This window comes from Protopterus annectens, chromosome 12.part0 (assembly GCF_019279795.1).
Source record: "Protopterus annectens isolate FY-2018-M chromosome 12.part0, PAN1.0, whole genome shotgun sequence".
In the NCBI taxonomy this organism is placed as follows: domain Eukaryota; kingdom Metazoa; phylum Chordata; order Ceratodontiformes; family Protopteridae; genus Protopterus; species Protopterus annectens.
In genome coordinates this window covers 1,187,317,729-1,187,340,489 of record NC_056746.1, presented here as the reverse complement: position 1 = coordinate 1,187,340,489, position 22,761 = coordinate 1,187,317,729, and the positions used below count along the sequence as shown (strand labels likewise).

The 22,761-nt window shown below is 38.2% G+C and overlaps 1 protein-coding gene across 4 annotated transcripts in view; it reads left to right on the top strand.

Moving 5' to 3' along the window:
- Positions 1–22,761, top strand: part of LOC122817080 (ankyrin repeat domain-containing protein SOWAHC-like) — an 877,444-nt gene that overhangs the window by 605,894 nt on the left and 248,789 nt on the right. For all 4 annotated transcript variants that reach the window (XM_044090234.1, XM_044090232.1, XM_044090233.1 and 1 more), the window contains exon 11: positions 4,404–4,476. In XM_044090234.1, coding sequence (XP_043946169.1) covers positions 4,404–4,476 — 73 coding nt within the window. The remainder of the gene's footprint in view (positions 1–4,403; positions 4,477–22,761) is intronic.

The following is a 22,761-nucleotide window of genomic DNA, read 5'->3' as shown; positions in this document are numbered from 1 at the left end:
GTGGCTTTCTTGGCAAGTTTTATTTTCAAGAAGTTTTAGTTTGTTTTTGTACGCTGAGAAGTGTCATAACCTGCCATCAAAGAAACCTACCTGTTAAAATTTACAGTAAGGTTTTCTTTAGAGCTGTGACCAAAATTAAGTCCTTAACATTGTGTGACTTCTTGCAGTTAATAAGGGGTAAACGATTCATTCTTCTGGTAACTTTAATGTTTTTTTTTTTTTTTATCCTTTGTTGACCGTGTTAATCCCACTAGGCTGCTAGCCTCTTTTCAGGGGATACCCAAGATGGTATTTATACCACTAGGGGAAATTTTGCCAGGACATTGGAGAAACTTCCCCTACTCTTCGATAAGTGCCATGGGATTTTTTACATCTACCTGAGCTACCACCAGCTTAAGCAGATGGGGCCTCGATTTAATGTCTCATCCAAAGGAGTGCAACATCCCCCTTATACTGTACTACAGTATCAGTAATTGAACTTCCCCGTGTGGGATAGAAACCTTAGCCTTCTACACCAAAGATGAGTACACTTTCATTTGTGTTGTAGCAACATTCTCGTAACACTAACATAACACCCCCCCTGTATTGAGGTGTGCATGTCAGTCACCCATGACACATGCATGCAGTTTTCATCTTGGGTGGCATTTTAACTTGCCTGTTGTTTCTAAGATTGTCCTGCTAAGGTCATGGAAGACAAGTGGCCAATCCTTAGCATATGTATGCTTTTAGTCTTGAGTTCCATGTGCCTACGATTGAAGCCTTTTGCATATGCACATGACCCATGTACACTGTACTCTTCTATATCATCTCTCTACTATGTTTCTCAGAGAAAGAGACTTAGCCTTGAAAAAGGGGAATGATCTCATGCACTGGAGTTGATCCCCCCCTCCAGCATAAGGACTTAACAGTTGTTTAAAAAAAAAAAAAAAAAAAAAAACTTTGGCACAACTCTGTCATTAGGTTTGCATCACTGCTCACATTGATAGTCTTATGGCAGGGAATGTGACACACAAGGTTTTTCAGCTGTATAGGCATGCCTGACTGTATCTGAATAAGTTGTCAGGATGGGGTCATTATCAATTCAACGAACAGCATTTTCACTGCACTTACATCAAACATGCTGTTTATCAAACTGCTCATACTGAGATTGCAGTACAGTGAAGATCAGGAAATTTGCCCTTTCCCCACTGTAGTGAGATCTCGGAGTTGGTGAATATAATTAGCGGGGGAGGGCACAGCCCCCCATATGAGCGGAATTCGACGTTCGTTGAGGTGTCACTTCGCTGAGGTGATATAGACCTGTTAATTTGTTGATGCTTGGGGAAAAAAAAATGGTGTGATGGTTTACAAGTTGTCATTAAGCAATCATGATCACTTGTAGAAGTCAGGGCAGCAAAAAGGTTTGCTGCCTGAGGTGCCAAACGCTCTTGCCACAGTTCTTGAAGCACGACTACCATGACATGCATACACTACAGAAAGGAAAATAAGAGGTGATACAGCAGGGAAACATTCCCGTGAATAACTTCATAAGCTGGAAGGGGAAACTTTCTTCTGTGAAGTTTAAATGATAAAAATGAGCTAATTCTGTAAAACTGATATGTATTTGTTAGTGTAATGTGTTTGTTTGAAAGGGATGTGTAAAAAATTAGATTATCAGCATAGTACATTTTGGAGAAAGCTACTGAAAAATGTATTAAAATCCATGCCATTTGTCAGCCTTTTGGTTTTTCTAATAAAAAAAAACTAAAAAAGGAGATTTTGGACTATAATGAAAGTTTTGTTGAGTTGGGTTGATTTTGCCATTGATGTCTGCACAACTCTTGCACGTTTATTTTGTAATAAACTAAACTTGTTTTTTATGATGAGTTCATATTTCAGTGACATACCAATGCAGATATAAGTATTCCACCTAATGACAAAGAATGTTCTTCTGTCTGTTATAGCACTAAAAAATTAAAAGGTGCGTCTGGGATAAAATTTGATTCAGAGGTGATTTTGCTTTCATTTTGTTGAGAAGGTAGTGTTCCTTTGGAAGAATATCCAATGGTTTATTTATGTTGTATGATCTAAAATGAATGTTACTGTGTTCTGTTCTGGAGTCTAGGGGAATCTATTGCTTCTTATATGAGTTTGGGATGTACTTGTGTGCAGCTCTTTAAACCTTTCAGCCTGCATGCATAAATCACAGCAAGAAAACTCATCTGCAGTGGCCTTTTTTATTGAGGTATACAAATAAATCTATCGTCATTTTCTTATGGATCACCATAATGAAAAATACAGTGTATATACTGGGCCAAATCCTAATGCCCTTTAGTCAGCTCCATTGGTATAGTGAGATAAAGCCCTGACAATGATTCCCAGTGACATGTATTTTATTAGCAGCACAGGCACCTGCTGGATATGGCTTGGAGAGATGCCTCTCCTCTGGGGGAATGAAATAGGGCAGTCCTATGATGCAGTCCCTTAGAAGAGTAATGGTGATGTTTAGAGGCAGCCCATTTGGCTGAACAAGTTGTAAACACAGTAGTCTTCCTCAGCAGCTGTACAGAACATGCATGTGTATGAGGAGGAGGAGTGTCTGCCATGGTGAAGAGGATCACATGTCCTCTAGTGCCAGGGAGGGCATAAACCAACACCTGTGGCTGAGTGTATGATGATCCCTTTGAATTTGGAGGACACTTGGTGGTTGGCTGACACTGGGACAAAAAAAAAACACAAAAATATCCTGATACCTTTGAAATATTAGCATCACAGTATGAAAGGCGTACATTTTGCAAGAGCAGATTATGGGTATGCAGTCATGGACTGTAACAGACTGTAGTTCTAACCTCTAGTGACATCTTTTTCAAGTGTTGGTGACGCAACCATACAAATAACTGCACAGTGAAGGTTACTTTGACAACAGCAAAATAAGCACTCACATGTTTGCTGCAGCTCTGTAGAATATGACCCCAGTGGTCCTCACCCCCTGATGAATGCTGCACTTGAGTGTTCCAACAGTGAGCACTTCTGTGCCATTTTATGTGTCTCTGTCTCATGCCAAGGCTGTCAAACTTACATATTACCATATCACTGCTGTTACTCTCTGTTTCATGCTACCGCTGTCACTCTGCCATGCTGCTCTTTCTCATACCACTCCTATGACATCCTCCTAAGCCACTGGTCTCTTCTGCCATGCCTTTGCTTTGTTCTTATCCCTCGACATTGCTTTATCATCCTTTACATGCCATTGCTGTGCCATTTAACTTTGTGCGTCCTGGCACAGAAACTGGTGTTTCATTTTACTGAAGTGTCAGAGTTGAAGAATATACATCATATGATGAAGCCTTCAGAAAAGAACTGGGAAAAATGTAGACTGAGTAGGCAGAGCAAGTTAAAGATTTTTTGTACACACACTTATGGAAGGAAGAGAGTCATGCTGGTCATTTGTTTCTCTTAATTCCAAACTGTTTTCTAGCAAACTTGGCATATTCCCAACACGAGTGGCATGCAAGCAGTAAAAGTAGCAGTGAGCCATTAGTTGCAGTTTGTTGTTATGGAATGTTTTTATTATTTTGTTTTTGCGAGTGTTCTTACAGTGACAGGCAAAGAGGGCAGTGAATGACAAAATTGGATTTTTCTTGGCCTTTAAATTATATTCCACAGCTTTCATGCTTGTTGTATAATTTCAGTGTACATTTATTCTAATCAATTTTCTTTCTCTTTTCTCTTGTCAATTGTGAACATCTGATATGGTCTAAAAGGGGGTGAGTATTATGTGCCTCACTACAATACACATCCTTTTAAATGTTATTCATATAGACTTGTAAGATATTGGACATTGTCTAGTTTGTTTATAGAGTTCCTAGTAAAATATTAGTTGTAGATGCAACCATTTCGGAACAAGTTTTAAGTGTCCAGCATATTATACTGAGAGTTAAAACAGCAACCATTAGTTAAACAAGAGACTGTTGGCATATTGACAGTAATTACAAGTGATAATTCTACTGGTTTACTGTGTGCATTTCTTCACAAATGATCATGACGCGAATGTGGGGAGTTGAAATCATTGACAGGGGACTATGGAACTTCATCTTATTAAGGCCAGTAGGTCACAAACCTGACAGTCAAACAAATCAGTAAAATATTCACACTCTATATGCAGCCATCAGAAAATGTTAGTGTGGTATGTCTGACAAGGATACATAAAAATGATTTTAGCAGGAACTTTATTGAGAAGTTATACTTTGGTTTACAGTAGGCATTTTCCAAGTTAAGGGAGATAAGTTATAAAATTATTTTCTTTTATATAGAAAAAAGTATACGCAAAGAGGTTTTCTAAAGTTGCAGCAAAATGTTACTGTATAGGCCTTCTCAGGGAAAACATTGTGCTTTGACTTTACATTTTCTGTTTTCCATTTCAGGGATACACACCTCTACATATTGCAGCACTGCACAATCACAGGCACATATATGACCTTCTAGTCACTAACTATGGTAAGGCATGTTTAAATGTACATTTAAGTGTCTGTCAATCCCTTTGAATGACTGAGTCATTTTTTGATAATGAAAGTTTAAATCTTACTCATAAAGAGCATAAAAAAGAAATTTTAAACATATAATAAATTGTGCCTTGTTTCAGTCATTGACTTAATTCTTGTTTGCATGGTGTTTTATGCCCATTTTGTTCTACCAATTCATTTGGGTTTGTGGTAATGTAAGTTATTTATAGATTTTTCTATGGTTAATTTAATAGGAGTATGGAGGAGGATAGATTATTTTTGAATTTGGAACACGCCTTTGGCGCTGCTGCAGTAGTGTCTGTAATGGCCAACTCTTTTTTTCCTTGTCCATATAGTCTTGGCTGGTACAAGATTTCCTCATTTCCTATTGGCTCTTCCCTTCTTTTCTGCACCACTTGACATTATTGCTGAAAAAAGTTAAACTTGTTCAGACATACAGTCAAACAATTTTCTGCTGTAGTAGTGTACAGCCTGAACTGTTACAGAAATGCAGCTGTTTGAATATTCTGGATATGCTGTCTTTTTCTAGTACTGGCTCTTAGAGTAGGACACATGGACTGAGTCTTATGAAAATAGTCTGGTCTTCTGCTGCCAGGATTGAGCAACACTTACACTGAATCACCAGACAACAAATCCTATTTGGGCTGCCATTTTTCTGTGGCATTACATTGCATTGTAAATACATTAAAAAAATTATGCCAGAGGGTCATTTACAGTGAAACAGCAGTGCAGGAAAGCTTGAATTGAGACAGTTTAAGGTCTAACAGACATTTGCAAGATTTAGTACTTCTCGATTAACATAAAACTACTTTGTCAAAGGAACTTCAGTGTTCTAAGCTTGCATGCCTCTTTATTCTTGCAGTGAAAAATTGATTTTATTGAACATAAAAAAGTTTGAGTTACTGTTATAAATGCTTATTGATGTGTTTTTGCAGGTAGTTAGTCATGCTTACAAACACAGCCTATTCTCACTCCTAACTGTCCAGCTAAGGCACAGAAACCACAGCAAGCAACTCCATGTATGCTTAAAATTAGCAGATGTAACTTTTGGTACATCATATAGCTGAAGAACAAAAGACAGACTTCATGTGTAATGCCAACTTCATTAGTATGTTATTTCAGGCTGTCACAACTTAAGAGGTCAAACCTCAAACCATGTGGTAAACATTTCATAATTAGTAAATTAGGCTAAGGCATTAATAAGCTGTATATAATACATTTATTTTTAGATAAATTTCCCATCAACTGTCAGGTAACAGTGCCCTTTGTGATACATACGTTATACACCGGTTCCCCTTTACAATCTCGAATTACTGAATGCTCGAAATTCAGTAACTCGAGACTGTAAAGTCAAAAACCCATAAGCGCGAATCTGCATAAGCACAAATTCAAATATCTCAAATCCGCGCTTATGCATGTCAGCTACGGGATGGGAAGTGTGTGAGTCGGGATGTGTTACGGAAGTGAAGGTAAGTGAGTGTATATGTGTGTTTTGTAAGTTGTGTGTGTGGGTTAGGGTAGGTAGGTGGGAGTATGAGTGTGAGGGTTTGATGTGTCTGTATTTGTGTGTGTGAGGGAGGCAGTTTAAAATGTCTGTGTGGTGTTTTTTATCTTGGTATTAGTGCGATCTTGGAGTTAGAATATATAAGTAGGGGTGTGTGGGGGGTGCAGGGGGGCTTGCCCTCCTGCTTGCATTTAGTGTAGGGCTTGTATTTTCTGTGATGTGGGTTGTATGGTGTGCGTGTTGTGTGGTGTATGTGTTCTGTATGTTCGGGATTTTTTGATTTCGTGCTTGTGGGTTTCGGGATTTTTGTTGGTTCGACTTTAGAGTCTCGAGTTACTGAATTTCGAGCATTCAGTAATTCGAGATTGTGAAGGGGAACCTATACACCACTGTGCTTCATGTCTTTATATCGCTATGAACTCTCTGCCTGTCATTTGGTGCAAGCTGTTCTTCAATATGTATGGATATTTTCATTGTGTGTTTGTGTTTGCATGTACGTTAGTCATAAAGGAGTTTATTAATATATTTATCAACACTTTCATCAAAATACATTTCAGTATTGCTCATTCATGGCAGCAATAGCCAGCATTAGTCACCCAGGAAATCCTTGGCTGTAGGGGAAGGGCCCTGATCATGCATTACTGCATGGAGTCTCATAGAAGCTTCCCCTGCTTGGAGGAAAGAAAAATAAATCTGATGTTGTCAATTTTCATTTTAACCTCGACAAATGGGTGAGGTTCTGAGTATCAGAACTGACGGCGCTGGCCAAAACCTCTCGAGCTTTACCCTTACCTAGAATGCTCCTGTCCCAATTACCTCAGATCTCGTGTGCTACTTTTCCTGACAGAAATGTTTGCCATCGCTCTCGAGCTAAGTAAACTGTAAAATGTAGTTTTTCTATTTTCACTTCTCCTTCTGATTCTCTTTTGATAATTGCTTTCCTTTAAAACCCTACCCACTGTTATTTCCATCTAGTTTGAACTTCTCCTTTCACTTTTCTTTCCTTCTCTACATGCTGGTGTAATCTCATCTTTCATTGTTGATAGACTTTCCTTTCCTAATTCTCTTTTTGTTAAAAAAAAAAAAAAAAAAAAAAGCTGTACTATTTATTGTTTTTGGTAGTGAGTGTTTCTGTTACAAGTCTCTTCTTTTGCTTAAGTGTGTGTACGGGTGCCTTAGCTAACTGCCTTTTTCCCCATTGCTGACAAACTTGTATTTGTTTGTCTCCATGGCTGGTTTCAAACTATGCCAGAAATGCAGACACAAAATTCCTATGTCAGATAATAACCTGTTATGTGTCTATTGCCTGGGCCCTGTTCATCTTCAGGAAGACTGTTCCATATGTCATGGTTTCAGTCACAGGGCACTTGTGGAAAGGAAATCTAACTAATCTTGAAAGGTATGATACCCTCAGCCTTCAGCAAAACTATATCTTGCTCAGACAAAACAAGGAGAAAGACTGATGCGTCTTCCCCTTCTTCATCTTCATCCAATAAAACTTCAGACAAGCCTAAGAAAAGAAGCCTGTCGGTGCCTTCTACACTGTCGGCACTTCTTCGAAAAGATCAAAATCTTTGGTTCTTGTAACCGAATGCCTCCACAACTAAATCTTCGGCCCCGAAGGGTCCTATGGAGCCTAATGTATCAGTCCAGTCTAAATCCTTGACACCGAAATTATCAGTGCAGACGTCTACCTCATTGCCAACTACTATGGCAATGAGTTTACAATCTGAGGAACCAAACATTGTGACTCTTCTGAGAACTTCGTATTATCCCTGGATTGATCCCTTTCCTGGAAAACTATCCTCTCCTTTCTTGGAAAGACCAAAATCACCATCCACCCTCTCTCTTCATTCCACAAAAAGTTTGATTGAAGATGACTTGGAGAGGCTGGTGAATAAGATACTCTGGGTGAGACGATTGTCTGGTACCTCCTCAACTCCAATACCATCAGGTATTGGAGCTGAACCATTATTCACCCCACAACTTTTTTCTCCTCTAATTTCAGTTGAAGAATTAGAGTATTCAGTCCCGAGCCTCCCGGTGCCTACTGCATTGGATCCAGAGTTATCCTCATCATCAGAGCCGGTTCTCAGTCTTAGTTCTACAGTCCATTTGGATCTGGAGACCTCTCGGGGCAGAGTCTGTGATGTTGGCTCTGAGGGGCAGGAGTCAACTCCTATTTTTTTTTTTTCAGATTCTTCTCTGCACTTTGGGGCATCGCCACGAATTAGCTCGGCTCTGGGTTCTGTCTCGGGGACTGTGTCTTCAGAGCAGGGAGTGACCACGGTTCCAAGGCAGTCTTTTTTAGTTCTGGGCTCCTTTCCTTCTTTAGAGGGGGCCAGGTTTCGAAGCATGGAGAGAGTTCTGACTGCTACAGTCAGACAGTCGACCCCTTCCACCTTGAAGTTACTATCCTTTTCTTCCTCACACCTGGATGTTCAGCTTGCATTCCCACTGGGTCAGCAGATCCAGAGACCTCAGGAATCACAGATAACAGTTCTTTCTTCTTCTGATACCTCCCCAGACCACCCTACTGAGGAGATCCCTAAGAAGAGAAAGTATAAAAGGAAACACGTGGATTCCCCAGAGGAACTGATCACCGAAGACACTGACTTCAGTGAAGGAGAAGGATCCCCAAGGTCACCCCCTGGTGATGTCTCCTTTGGAGACCTCCTGGAAATACTGAAGCAGTAGGGTGACTGGAAGGCCCAAAATCCTTCTTCTGAGGAGGAGTTGTACCTGCAGGCTTTTGACACCCAACCATCTACCTCTTGGGTGACTCCACTCACTGACAAACTCATTCAGTTGATCTGTCAGACACAAACTCATTCAGTTGATCTGTCAGTCGGCATGGAAGGCCCCTGACACTACAGAACCTAACCCCGGGAGACCTGATAAAATTGTTTGCTCCTGGAGACCAACAGTTCTGGGCTAAAGGGTTAACTGTGGATGGCATGATCGTCATAGCAGCCACAAAGAAAGAACTGGCCAAAGAGAGTTCGTCTATTCATCCACTCAACAGAGCATCTCAGGAGACGGATAGATTTGGGTAGTGGGTCTATGCATCATAGACCTTTGCCTTAAGGTCTTTGAATTTTTGGGTGTACGTCACCAGACTTCAAAGAGATCTGACAGTGGAGTTATCAGATACCCTGGGAGGATCTGTTTCTGAGGAAGTCTAAGATAAGGTTGCCTCCCAGTTGGACTGCCCTGGAATCTGTGACTAACTTGTGCATGAGGCTCATTGCTCATGCAGCTGAAGGGACCAGTAGAGCGGTGGGTTCAGTCATTGCCATTAGGAGACACACCTGGATGAGCCTTTGTGATTTTGTGGAGCCATTTAAGTCTTTATTTGTCAGTGCACCATTTGACAGATCATCCTTTTTGGCCCAAAAGTTAAAGAAATTGTATCCATGTGTGAGAAAGATGAAAAGACCCTTTCTGCCATGGAGATACTTTTTCCACTCACCAACGATCCTTCTCGAGGAGCCCAAAAGGCAGTTGAAAGATGTGGTTCAGAAAGTCCCAAGGGCTTTTTCAGGACACACGTGGAGTTAGTTCCCCTAGGGGCAGAGGGGGAGAACTTTAATGGAAGATGCCATCCACACAGCAGAGGTGGCCCACAGAGCCCGGGTTTCATGGATTCTTTCCCAGGAAAATCCTACCAGCGTTCCTGAATCGAGGCCCAATTGTCTTCCTCTGGAAGCAGTTGGGGAGGTGCTTATCCCTGCACCAAAACACCTGGCTATGAATAACTTCGGATACTTGGGTGCAGAGGATCAGTTCCAGAGGCTATTCAATTCCCTTTTCTCTTCCTCCCCCCTGTATGCAAAAAAATCCTCAATGTTGTACCCAGACAGAGGGAACACGCAGTTCTAGAAATCCAAAAACTGCTAGAAAAAGAGTCATCCAGGAAATGCCACCAGACCAGATAGAGTCTGGAACTTACTCGAGATTTTTTAAAGTGCCAAAAAAGACAGGGGACTGGAAACCAGTTTTGGATCTTAAGTATACTGAATAAGTCAGTTCGACTAACCAAATTCCAGGTGGTCATGGTACAGTCCATACTTCCATTTTTGGAAAAGGATGAGTGGACATGGTCATTTGATCTTCAGAATGCATATTACCATATAGAAATGGACAAATAATTCAAAAGGTTTCTCCACTTCCAGTTGGGAGCCAATCTCTACCAATTCATCACTCTCCCTTTTGGCCTCACCACAGCCCCCAGGGTGTTCACCAAATGTATGGCAGTAGTAGCTGCTCCCTTGAGACTAGAGGGATTCCAAGTGTTTCCATATCTAGACAATTGGCTCATTACTACCCCAACCAGGCACCAGTTGTTACAAATGAGGGATCATGTACTTCACGTCTCTTTCTTTCTAGGAATAACTGTAAATTACAAAAAATCAAAACTGACCTCAACACAGAATTTAGAATTCTTAAGACCGCTCCTAAATAGCCGGACTTCCATAGCATCTCTTCCTCCTGTGAGGTTACAGAAAATAAAAATTCAGTTCCAGAAGATAATCAGCAACAGGAGAGCTACCACTTGTTTAGTCTTACAAGCACTAGGCTCCATGGCGGCAACAAGTTTCCTTAGCAAGATATTACATGAAAATACTATGGCTGCTAGTGTCTCAATGGTCAGTGTTACACCAGTCCATGTCAGACGTGATCTTGATAACCAGGCTTTGCAGAAAAGATTTAGCTTGGTGGAGACACTCCAAAGACATCCTTCTAGGCTGTTCCTTTGTCCCACCACAACCCAAAGCCATAGTGACCACGGATGTTTTGCAGATGGGGTGGGGTGGGGGTGGGGGGGGCATTATCTGGGAAAGACTGTCCAAGGTACTTGTTCCCCTGCAAAGGCCAACTTGCATATCCGTGTCCTGGAGTTAAGGACACTGCTGTTAGCGTTGCAAGCCTTTCAGACTGTTCTTCCTTTGGGAACAATCGCAATTCAAACAGACTATGCCAGTGGTTTGGTACATCAGAAAGCAGGGAGGAACCAAATCCTACCCCCCATGTTGAGAAGCTCTGTGTGGCAATGGGCTATCTCTTCCAACTGCTTTCTGACAGCAATGCATATTCCGGGAAGTTCCGGTGTGATAGCATACAAACTAAGCAGGTGTATTCTTTTACCTCACAAGTGGTCTCTCATCCAAAGGTGACGGAAACAAATTTTCATCGGTGGGGCCAGCCTTGCTGCAACCTATTTGCTTCTCTCATAAGCAACTGCAGCAACTGTTTTGCCCTGATCACACCTCATGGGGGAAACCCTTAGATGCTGTTCTACACACGTGGCCCTCTGAACTGCTGTATGCCTTTCCCCCATTTCCCCTAATTCTAAAATTCCTAAAAAAAGCAAACAGGCTGAAGAGCAAAGTAATCATCAGTGCACCTTATTAGCCTTGACAGATGTGGTTTCCCTTCCTATGGCCTTATATGATTCAACAACCTTAAATTCTGGACCCGGTTCCAGATCTTTTATCCCATCCAGAGGGACTACTTCATCCAGACATTGTGAACCTGAACCTGACAGCTTGATTTCGCCAGTTCCATTAATAGCTTGCCTTCCTTCACTTTCTTCCCTGGTATGCCATATTATTTTGGCCTTCCATAAACCAGCTACACGTAAACTCTGTGTTAGTAAATGGAGAAGATTTACCGTTTGGGCTCGTGACAAAAATGTTGATCCTTTTTCAGTGCCCATTGATAAGATCCTATAATTTTGTCTTCACTTTCCAAAACAGGTGCTTCTCAAGCTACCATCAAAATTCACTTAGCAGCTATTTCTAATTTCCATAATGGTTTTGGTGAGTCCTCCCTGGCTTCTCATAAACTCTGCAAAGCTTTCTTAAAGGGAATATTCTTGTTAAAACCACCATACAAAGATCCTGAAGTACACTATGTTATGTATTTATTAAAAGAATTTTAGTATACACTGTCTTTTCAAAGTGTTGCTAGCATGATTATTAGCTTGAATAAAAAGCTGCAAGAATGATATGAAATATAAAGGGTTAATTTAGAAATAGTATAAAATGCAGAAAAATAGTAAGTGTGCTGGCAAGCATATATAGCTTAGTTAGATTTTGGCATCCATGTAAAGGAGTATGTTATTGAGAAACAAAGTCTGTAAAAATAACTGCGCAGATGGCAGCTGGAAGTACATCAATGATGTAAAGAGATGTAACATCAAGTTTTAGATACTGCTGGAGCACCACGTTTCAGATAATGCAAGATTGAGTTTCCATGGATCATCAAACTACAAAGAACCAAGGACAAGGGAACAAAGGAAAACTGTTATACAAAGAAAGAACAGTTATAACATCAGACTCTGAGAAAAAATATCAGACTTTTTGGTATAAATATGAGTGTAACAGTAAACAAGCTTTGGGAATTTACCATAGAGAGCTGACAGCATCTGTGTTGCATGCTTGTAGAGCCAAAAGGAAAATGTAATAGAAAGCGTATTAACTGAAGCAGTTGTCTCAGTGTATTTATTGTACTTAGTACAATACAGTAATAAGACTAGTTGATCACAATAAGTAGTTAAATATACATTATTATGCTTACATGCAAATGCAAGTAACAGCAAGAAATAAACAGAAGACGTCATATAATTTTTCAGTGGCGAGCAACAATTGACGGACCCAATGGTTTCTTATTGTGACAGCTACAGCTTCTTTTTTATTTTATTCAGTTAGTGTGTTCGGTTCCGGTACAAACGTTTGCTTCCTCCTTCTTATGCACGGTGTCCAGTAGCAGAACAGTGCATCTCTGCAAGTTCCACAGGTCCTGTACATTCACACAGTTAAATCTGCCAGCTGTGTTGGACCACCTTTTGGGGGAATCAGCAAGGGACATTTTACATTTTCTTGACAAAAGAGTTAGCCACCTTCCACACAGAAACTGGTAGTTCTCTTTTTGTTTCTCATTCTACAGCATGGATGCCATAAAGAAAAGAACTGTAAAGTGTAAGACTGCCTTTCAGGTAGACAGTAATAATAGTCCAGTACATGTATGGCCAGGATTTAAAGATTGGTATAAACATAACTGCAGCACATGTAGTACTTTACTAGGTAAAGTTCATGTCAATGCTTTATGTATGTTTGACTGCTATCCTAAACAGCAACATCATTTGCATGACAACACATTTTTATTGTGCAAGTCATATGAAACTGCTTTCTGTGTGCAATGTCATAAAAGTAATGGTAAACAGCCAAATGCATTATGTCCTGTCACCACATGTAAAATGTTAATTTCAGAGTTACAATATCAATCAAGTCAGTTATTTAGTCTTCTGTACATATTGCTAGACAAAAGTGGCATAAAACCATAAGCACATTACAAAACAAAAACAGAGATGAGGTTCATAGTGAACTGACAAAAAGATTTAATAAACTTCTAAGATACAGAGTGAGTTCAGAAAGTTCAGACAACATATGCAAACACTTTTTCAAAAGTGCATAAGAGCTTTAAAGTCAGCAGAACAGAATAATCTGGTTAGTAAAGAGTTAAAGCAACAGCTGTTAACTACGCTGATAAGAAATAATTTACAACGTACTGTTCTACATTTATAAAATGGTTAAGGGTACACAGCACAAACTTTCATTTAGTTAAAGCAAGGCACTTAAATAGTGATTTTAAAACCATTTCAAATAAAACAGTTCTAGGGCATACAAATCAAATGAGAGTAGTTAAAAGCAGTAAAGACATGACATCTGTATGTATTTTCTTTTTATCTAAAGTGCAGCAAAAAGCAAATGACAGCAAATGTAAGTCATGTAAATATATCTGTTTTAAACGTGTTAGTTAAGTCACTATTTCTTTTGTTTATTACAATATTTTGTAATCGTATGATAGCATAAAAAATAGCACAGACTCCAGCAAAAACAGTATTCAAAAGCAATATTATGTATAGTTAAGCAAATTACAAATATTTATTATAATTCTAAGAGTTTTACAACTGCATTCTAATATCAAGTTGCAAGTTTATTAATGAATGACTGAAAGTACGAGTAAGTGCTAAAGGAGTTATGGGTTAAGGTTAAGTGTCTGAAATGCGCAGAAAAAAAAAAAGTATGTGAATTCAAATCTTTCCAGGCTGGGATGGGTAGTTACAACAAATGTTGCATAACATAAAATGTTACTGGCACTGAAATTTATAAGGTCAAGGAAACAAGACTGGTTGCCAGGCCAAATGGCTTACATTTTTCATAAAACATTATTGTTAAGTATTCACGTACAGCATTAAGCAAAAAGCACAAAAGTCTACAAAAATCCTGTTTAGTAATTGTAATAAGATGTCACAACTGTGCATACATGTCATTAATAATTTGTTTGCAAGTAAATACTATGAGTACAGTCAGTACATGGGTTATAGTATGCAGTTAAAATAAATTATGCAAGTCCCTTTCCAAAATGGGAGGGTACAAATAGCTAGTAGTAACAGTAAACATATTTTCAAAATGGGTAAAAGCAATTCCTACTACAACTTTGACAGTATAGGCATCAGCAGAAGCTTTATAAAAATATTTTCTGTTTTTGAAAATGGCCAGAAAAATGAGCAAAGGTTTAAGAACAAAGTGTGACAGTCTGGGTAACAGCCAAAGGGCAAGCATACATTCAATTCTCACAGCATAAAACAAATAAACAATACTGCAATAAAATGATGTATACTGCAGTGGGAAGAGCATGCTTTCAATTTTACACTAACTGTGTAAACAGTACTGCAAAAGGGACTCAAATGAAAGTGCTAAGTGGTAATACCAAAAATACATGTTAATGTTTCAAGTAATGTAATTAGCAGGCTTCAGTTTAATGCTATGTTTAAAAACTAGACTGAGTGTACATTACAGCCATGTATATACAAATGCAAAAACCATCTGTACAAGCAAGTGTATTCTGCAATGTATATAGTAAATGGTTTAGAGTAGCAAGTCAGAGCTTGACATTTGTGACATGTTTTTTTTTTTCAAAAAGCAAGACTGCAATGCCTTTGCAGTAAAATCCTCAAGCATTGTCAATAAATTACTGTATAGAGTCATATTCAGATTCATCCAGTTCTAATAGTAATGGTTGTCATCATTGTGTTGACAGTATAAAACTGTGTTAACTTGCTGTATTAAAAGAAGACTAAAGGTTTTGTTTCCTAACGTGTTTTTATAGTTAATGATAATATTACTTAACTAAAAAGTACATACTAATATAGACAGTTTTATTTATAATAAAACAGAGGGAATGTATACAGTGATAAATATGTTTAAAAATGTATAAATGCAGATGCATATACACATCTGTTGCTATAATATATGTAGAAATAACATAGTTAAATACATGTATTTCTGTTTGCTAGCATACATATATTCTGGTACAGCTTGAGACAAGCTGAATGTTCAGTGTCTGGAACATGCTTCAAGGACTATAGATAAAAATGCAGCTGTGAGACAAGGCACGCAACATTTAACACAGACATCTGCATTTCATTTGCATCATTCTAAACATGAAAACAGAGGGAATTACAATATTTTGTGAATAAAAGTTAGGAAAATGCTACACAAAATAGAACACAAGACAATTTCAGTTGTGAAAAGCATACAGCATGTACGTTGGGGAGGATAACATTTAACACAAATATAACAGCATGGTTAGCTGAACAAGGTCAGGCATACATAAAAGTAGAAAAAGAATCCAAGACTGACATAAACATTTCAATAAACAGCTCTATCTCTATTAGATGCTGTACATTACCTCAAAAATGTAACCGTTCTGACAAGGGAAGACATCATGCAAAAATGTCAGTGTGTAGACAATAACACAAAAATAAGAATAAACTCAACAGGGGGAAAAAAGGGTATGATTTCTACCAATACTGTTTATTTGTATAAACAGCACAGTAGTACAAAAAAGGACCATGGGTTAAAATACTTACCATTTTGGGTAACAGGCCAATATTTCATACAGATCAGATGGTAAAAATACCATCCACATGTACTATGATAGGACAACAGTACCAAAAAAAAAATATTGCACTTCAATATTACATTTCCAAGTTTTAAGGATACCAAATGCAGATTTAAGAGAGCTTGGTATAAAAACTAGTAAAATAAGATATCTCACTGACTGTACATTTACAAGCACAATGGAAGTAAGTCATTACAAGTATCTTTAATAGACAGATTGCAATTTAGTACTAATGTATGTAAATTTGTAAATTGAACAAAATGTTGTGTAAATAGACAATATTGCCTTCAAATTTCAAAATGTTTGTTAAAGTGGCACCACAGTTTGTATTTGTGGTTCAAATAACCCAGTGTTAATAGTAAAAGACAAAAACAGAAGCTGACACTGCCCATAATTGGTCGGACATATTCAGAGGATGGTCATCATCTAGGACCGAAGTGCTAAATTAGTTAATACATCCTGTGTTGATAGTTGTAGGGGTCATAATAATGACAGCTTAAAATTGTTTTATATGCTGCAAGTTACAAAGTGTTGCAGTGACTCAACAAGTTATGATTTGTAAATAAACTAATGCAGTGTTTCCTTTAATTAAAGTTTAGTCCGTTCCCCAAACAAATAAAAAAAAAAATGGGGAAACTGAAAGAATTTTAGTACACACTGTCTTTTCAAACTGTTGCTAGCATGATTATTAGCTTTTATAAGAAGCTGCAAGAATGATATGAAATATAAAGGGTTAATTTTAGAAATAGTATAAAATTCAGAAAAATAGTAAGTGTGCTGGCAAGCATATATAGCTTAGTTAGATTTTGGCATCCATGTAAAGGAGTATGTTATTGAGAAGCAAAGTCTATAAAAATAACTGCGCAGATGGCTTCTGGAAGGGCATCAATGATATAAAGAGATGTAACATCAAGTTTCAGATAGTGCTGGAACACCACGTTTCAGATAATGCAAGATTAAGTTTCCATGGATCATCAAACTACAAAGAACCAAGGACAAGGGAACAAATGAAAACTGTTATGCAAAGAAAGAACTGTTATACATCAGACTCTGAGAAAAAATATCAGACTGTTTGGTATAAATATGAGTGTAACAGTAAACAAGCTTTGGGAATTTGCCATAGACAGCTGACAGCATCTGTGTTGCATGCTTGTACATCCAAAAGGAAAATGTAATAGAAAGCGTATTAACTGAAGCGGTTGTTTCTGTGTATTTATTGTACTGAGTACAATACAGTAATAAGACTAGTTGATCACAATAAGTAGTTAAATATACTTTAGTATGCTTGCATGCAAATGCAATTAACAGCAAGAAACAAACAGAAGAAGTCATATAATTTTTCAATGGCGAGCCACAGTTGACGGACCGAATGGTTTCTTCTTGTGACAACTACAGCTTCTTTTTTATTTTATTCAGTTAGTACGTTCAGTTCCAGTGCAAACGTTTGCCTCCTCCTTCTTATGCACAGTATCCAGTAGCAGAACAGTGCATCTCTCTGCAAGTTCCACAGGTCCTGTACATTCACACAGTTAAATCTGCCAGCTGTGTTTGACCACCTTTTGGGAGAATCATCAAGGGACTGTCTACATTTTCTCGACAAAAGATTTGGCCACCTTCCACACAGAAACTGGTAGTTCTCTTTTTGTTTCTCATTCTACAGCATGGATGCCATAAAGAAAAGAACTGTAAAGTTTAAGACTGCCTTTCAAGTAGACAGCAATAATAGTCCAGCACATGTATGGTCAGGATTTAAAGATTGGTATAAACATAACTGTAGCACATGTATTTTACTAGGTAAAGTTCATGTCAATGCTTTATGTATGTTTGACTGCTATCTTAAACAGCAAAAATCATTTGTATAAATGCAAATGCAAGTAACAGCAAGAAACAAACAAAAGACGTCATATAATTTTTCATTTATATGTACGTATGAGCATTGATTAGCAGTACGCACTGCCAAACTAAGTGATTTTTTTTTTTTTTTTTTTTTGTACTTTGTTTATTGTAGTGAACCGGATTGACAGTGGCCAAGAATGAGAAAAGCAGGCTGATATACATCATTGTGGACATTATTTCCTTGCCTTTTTTTTGTAATCCTAGATCAGACGTGATTGCCTGGTGGTAGGGTGGGGAATGAGGTAGTCTGTGTGTGAAAGCAAAAGGGAGTGAAGCGATCATTGATGTGGCTTGTTTTTGTAGGGTGGGGGGATCCCATATGTGTATGAGACTAATGTGTTGAAGTACATTACTGCGACCATTCTTTCACCTTTATCACAAGCTAGCAACAGAGCAGTGTACATAAAGTGATTGTCTTTTAGGAAGGAGGCAGACTGTCAGGGCATTTATATGAAAATTGCTGAGCAATCATTATTATGGCTTATTGTGAGGTGGTATTGCATGCGCTTGTAAGCAGTACGTTAAAATACTTCACTGTGGACATTTTGTCTTTTGGGCGAGTGGGTAGGGACAGGTGGGATGTGTGTGAAAGTGGCTTCTTAGATCAAAGAGTGAATGAGAGAGTATGTGTTGTGTACATGTGCTCAGTGCTTGCAAATGCACTGAGTTTCACTTTATCTGAAAAGAGTGATTTGAATTACATTACTGCGGCCATTGCATATTTATTTATATATTTTTAATGGAACACAGACACAGTCAAAGTGATTTGGAGTCCATGGTATGGAGACAGTATGTTGATGAATGTCACTAACACCAGATATTTCATCACAGTTGAAGTCCTTATTCTGGCTTGGCAGAGGTAATGTATGTGTTGAAACAAGTTCAAGGACATTACTATGGAAATTACTTTGTATTTTTTTAATTTGATCACAGTCAGACTTCACTGTCAGTAAAGTGGCTATAATTGGTGGTTACAGAGGAACTCTAAGGATGAAAGAGACTGACACTGGTTGTTGTTTGGTCACTTCATGTACTTCAGGAGTGGAGAGCAATGACAGTAACAGTGTTTCTTGTTTATTGCTGCATAAGTGACTTACTGGTGAGCTTATCTGGCATGTTTTATTTATTTGTTTATGTATTTTATTTATGTATTCTTTGTTGACTGGATGGGTGGACTGGTCCTTAAGGCATATAAGGCATAAAAGTACAAGAGAAAGATTCAACTACAGTATTTGAAAGATCAGAGTACTTATAATTATTTGGTTATACAGCTTTTACATCTGCTAAAATCTTCTGTTTTCAACAACATGCACCCATTTAAATACCTGTATGGAAAAGTTCATACAGAAGAGAAACTGGAGTCAGGAGATGATGGATAAGCATGACCTGAGAAATGAAGAGAGAGAGAGAGAGTAGAAAGCTATAAAAGAGCAGGTAAAGCAGAATAAACATTAATAATTAGTTGAGTGATTGGAGCAAAATGTGTTAGTATGCTACTATTAAAGGCAGAAGAATTCTAAGTTAGTTACGTAACAGAGGGACTTCCTTGTATTTCAAGTATGTGTTAAAGCTTGGTGTTAACTGAGAAAGATGTGGGCACATAATATGATAATGTTTTCTTTAATGGGTGGAATGGAAGATGAACTGATTATGGTCCCAGCATGCTTGTGCTCTGGCAAAACAAAGGAGGGAAAATGTCAGGCTTCATTTAGAAAAATGTAGGAATGTTAGTCAGTGACATATCACACTTAGCACTGCTACACTTGATCTACGTTATATGTCCATTTCTCCAGTGGGGAAGACCAGATGAGGCTGTTGAAATGTGGCAGAGGAATGTGTCCATTCCTTGTTGGTAGTTTTAAAATGGACTACAAAGCTTGTTTTAGTGTTATGTCTGTTTGAATCATCAGTGGGGTCTGGGTATTGGGTATGTACTAAATCTCTGAAACAGTACAAAAAAGTGCTGGATGAAGAGCAAACACTGAACCACTGATGACACATGGATACATTAAACTGTATGAAAAAATAAGTTTCAAAATTCTCGGCTACTGTTTCATGTATAATATTGTTTGGGTTTCTGTGTGCTGTCTGTATGGGTTTTGGTATGCACTGACATGTACCCATTCTGTAGTTTTTCTTTATCCTGAGATAAGTGTGATTGTAATTATAAGTAGTGGTGTTCTTTACTTGATTGTCTGTGATGCTGGCTACTTTGATACATCTAATATTGAAAACTGTCACAATGTAACAATATTGTAGCTAAAAATAAGTCTGTATATCTGGCCTTCATGATTTAGGTTATTTGTGTAGACTGTCACTTTTGCATAGAAGGGCATGAGTGTACCATGCAAAATCTCTCAATTTATATTAATATGTTATGGGAGTAGACTTACTGGCGGTACCCCACATTGTTAACAGAGGCCTGTTTTTTTGCTGCTGTAGTATCTTGCCATATTTTGGTAATCTGTCATATTTAGAACTGTGGTTTTCAACCGCTGGCTGGGAGGGGTGCCACTGACCGGGAGACTTATTTTTTAATTAAAAAAAAAATTTTTAAAGGAAGTTCTTTAAGAAGAACACATTTTATGTCCAGTTCATGGACGTGAGAGATGTGTGCAACCTGTTTTTGTCTACTGTGTGACCTGCTGTTTACGTCTTCGTTTTCCGTACATGTGGAAGTTGAATCCCGGAAGACGTTTGAAATGTGGACCATGAATGGACAAGTGAGAGGTGTGTGTGTGTGTGTGTGTGTGTGTGTGTGTGTGTGTGTGTGTGTGTGTGTTTGTGTGTGTGCGCGTGTTTAAGTGGTAGGTAGATGTGTGTGTAAAAAAGATGGAGAGATGTGTCTCTCAACTGTCCAGATTTTTGCAGAATGTCCAGAGTTTTGCCTCATATTTTTAGTCTATTCCTCATAAAATTTGTGTTCTTTTTGGGTTTATTGTGACAAATCCATGAGGACAGAATTCACTAAGTAATGAAAGGCATTTAAGTTTCAGACTTCGTGTCCTTCAGAAAGTTCACAATAACACAATACCTTTTATTCTAGCAACTTTATAAGTTTGTGAGAGCAATATTTAAAGTTTGTCCCTATTTTTGGGGCTTTGTCCCACCATTATTTTTGGCTTTGCACAGATCTTTTTGTGTTAAGAGATATGGTGTGTGTGTGTGTGTGTGTGTGTGTGTGTGTGTGTGTGTGTGTGTGTGTGTGTGTGTGTGTAAGAGGGAGGAAGGTAGGTACATGCCTCTCAACTCATCCCTAATTTTTGACTGAAATTTGTGGTGACTTTTGGAGAAAAGGTGATGAATTACACTTAATAAATAGTGACAGTTAGATTTAGACTTCTTTTACCTTAGAAAAATACATATTCACTCATGTTCTCTTATGTTGTCAATGTTTCAAGTTAATAATACTAATATATGAAAAGGGTCCCTGATTATTTCTGGATTTGTCCCTTTTTTGGTTGACAGCTATGGGTAGAGGTAGGTAGGAAGCATACCTCTCAGCTGTCCAGATTTTTGCAGAATGCCCAGATTTTTCTTCATGTTTTTGGTCTGTTCTTAATAAAATGGGCGGAAGTTTCAGACTTCATATCCTTTGGCATACAACGCTCAAACAGCTATTCTTTTAATCGGTATCTTATAAATAATGTTTTTTATTTCCGCCTTAGCAGTCCCCAAAATAATTCTTCTATTTTCACCAGTCCCCAAGTGTAAGAAGGCTGAAAACCACCGATTTAGTATATATAAGAAAAACTGTAAGGTGTAGCAAAATAAATCTCTATATTTAGCTTTTTAGATGCTGGCTGCAGTCTTTAAAAGGACTTCTTAGGTCCGTTTACATACTTTACTATGTTTTTAGATAAACTTAAAATTTTCGTAAAGTAGAGAAATACGAGTAAACAATTCCATTCAGATGCTCGAGCTGTTCTTGCAAACTATAACCCATAGTTCAAAAATAATAGTCGATGAGCACTTTCACCCAAAGGGCTTCATCAGATAGTATTGTAAATGCAAGTTTAAAAAAATGTCAGGGCACGACAGCAATGTAAAACCGATGTCTCTTGATTGGAAGATGTTGTGCTCATACATATTTTGAATATATGGGAAAGCGTTTGTACTGTTACCATTTGTGTGCTAGAAACAGTATCAAAAATAGTCCCCTTTCGACAAGTCATCAGGATGTTTTATATTCCTTGCTTTTTTTCTGGAAATGCCTGTTTGGGCACTTTTCAGATGTCCCCCTAGACACTCCCCAGCATGTCTCTTGTTTGGAGGCTTCACACATACTGTGCTTATACTCATTCTTGTTTGTACTCAGCAACTTTCCATCCTCAGTATTATATGTACATTTTAAAGGCAGAAGAAACCTGTATAACAGTTGTCTGTATGATAACTCACAGTTGCTGTGGGAGCTGTTGCCCGTTATGCTGCCTTCCCACCCACAATTCTCCAGCCACCCCCTATTCCATTACATTTATAGCATCTGGTCTGCACCCACAACTCCAGCTAATTCCCACTCCTGTTAAAGGTATATACATAACTGTTGACATTCCCTGGTCACACATTACCTCACATCTCTAATAGTCCATCTAACCAGACCTTAAGCAAAACCTCCCACTTTTCCTCTCCTACCCACCTTCTTCAACCTAATAGACTTTCCTACTTTTTCTTATACACACCCACCCAGTACTACCCTCAATCTACTCTTTAGTTTTAATATATATTTACTTTAATCTTCATTCCTCCTCTACTCTCATTTTCTTCAGTTTCATTCTTAATTATGCTACATGTACAAGGTTACTATTCTCCAGAATTGTATTATTATCCCTTACAACTGCTGCCTTCCTTCCATCTTACCAAGACCTACCTCTTTATCCAGCTCTCCAG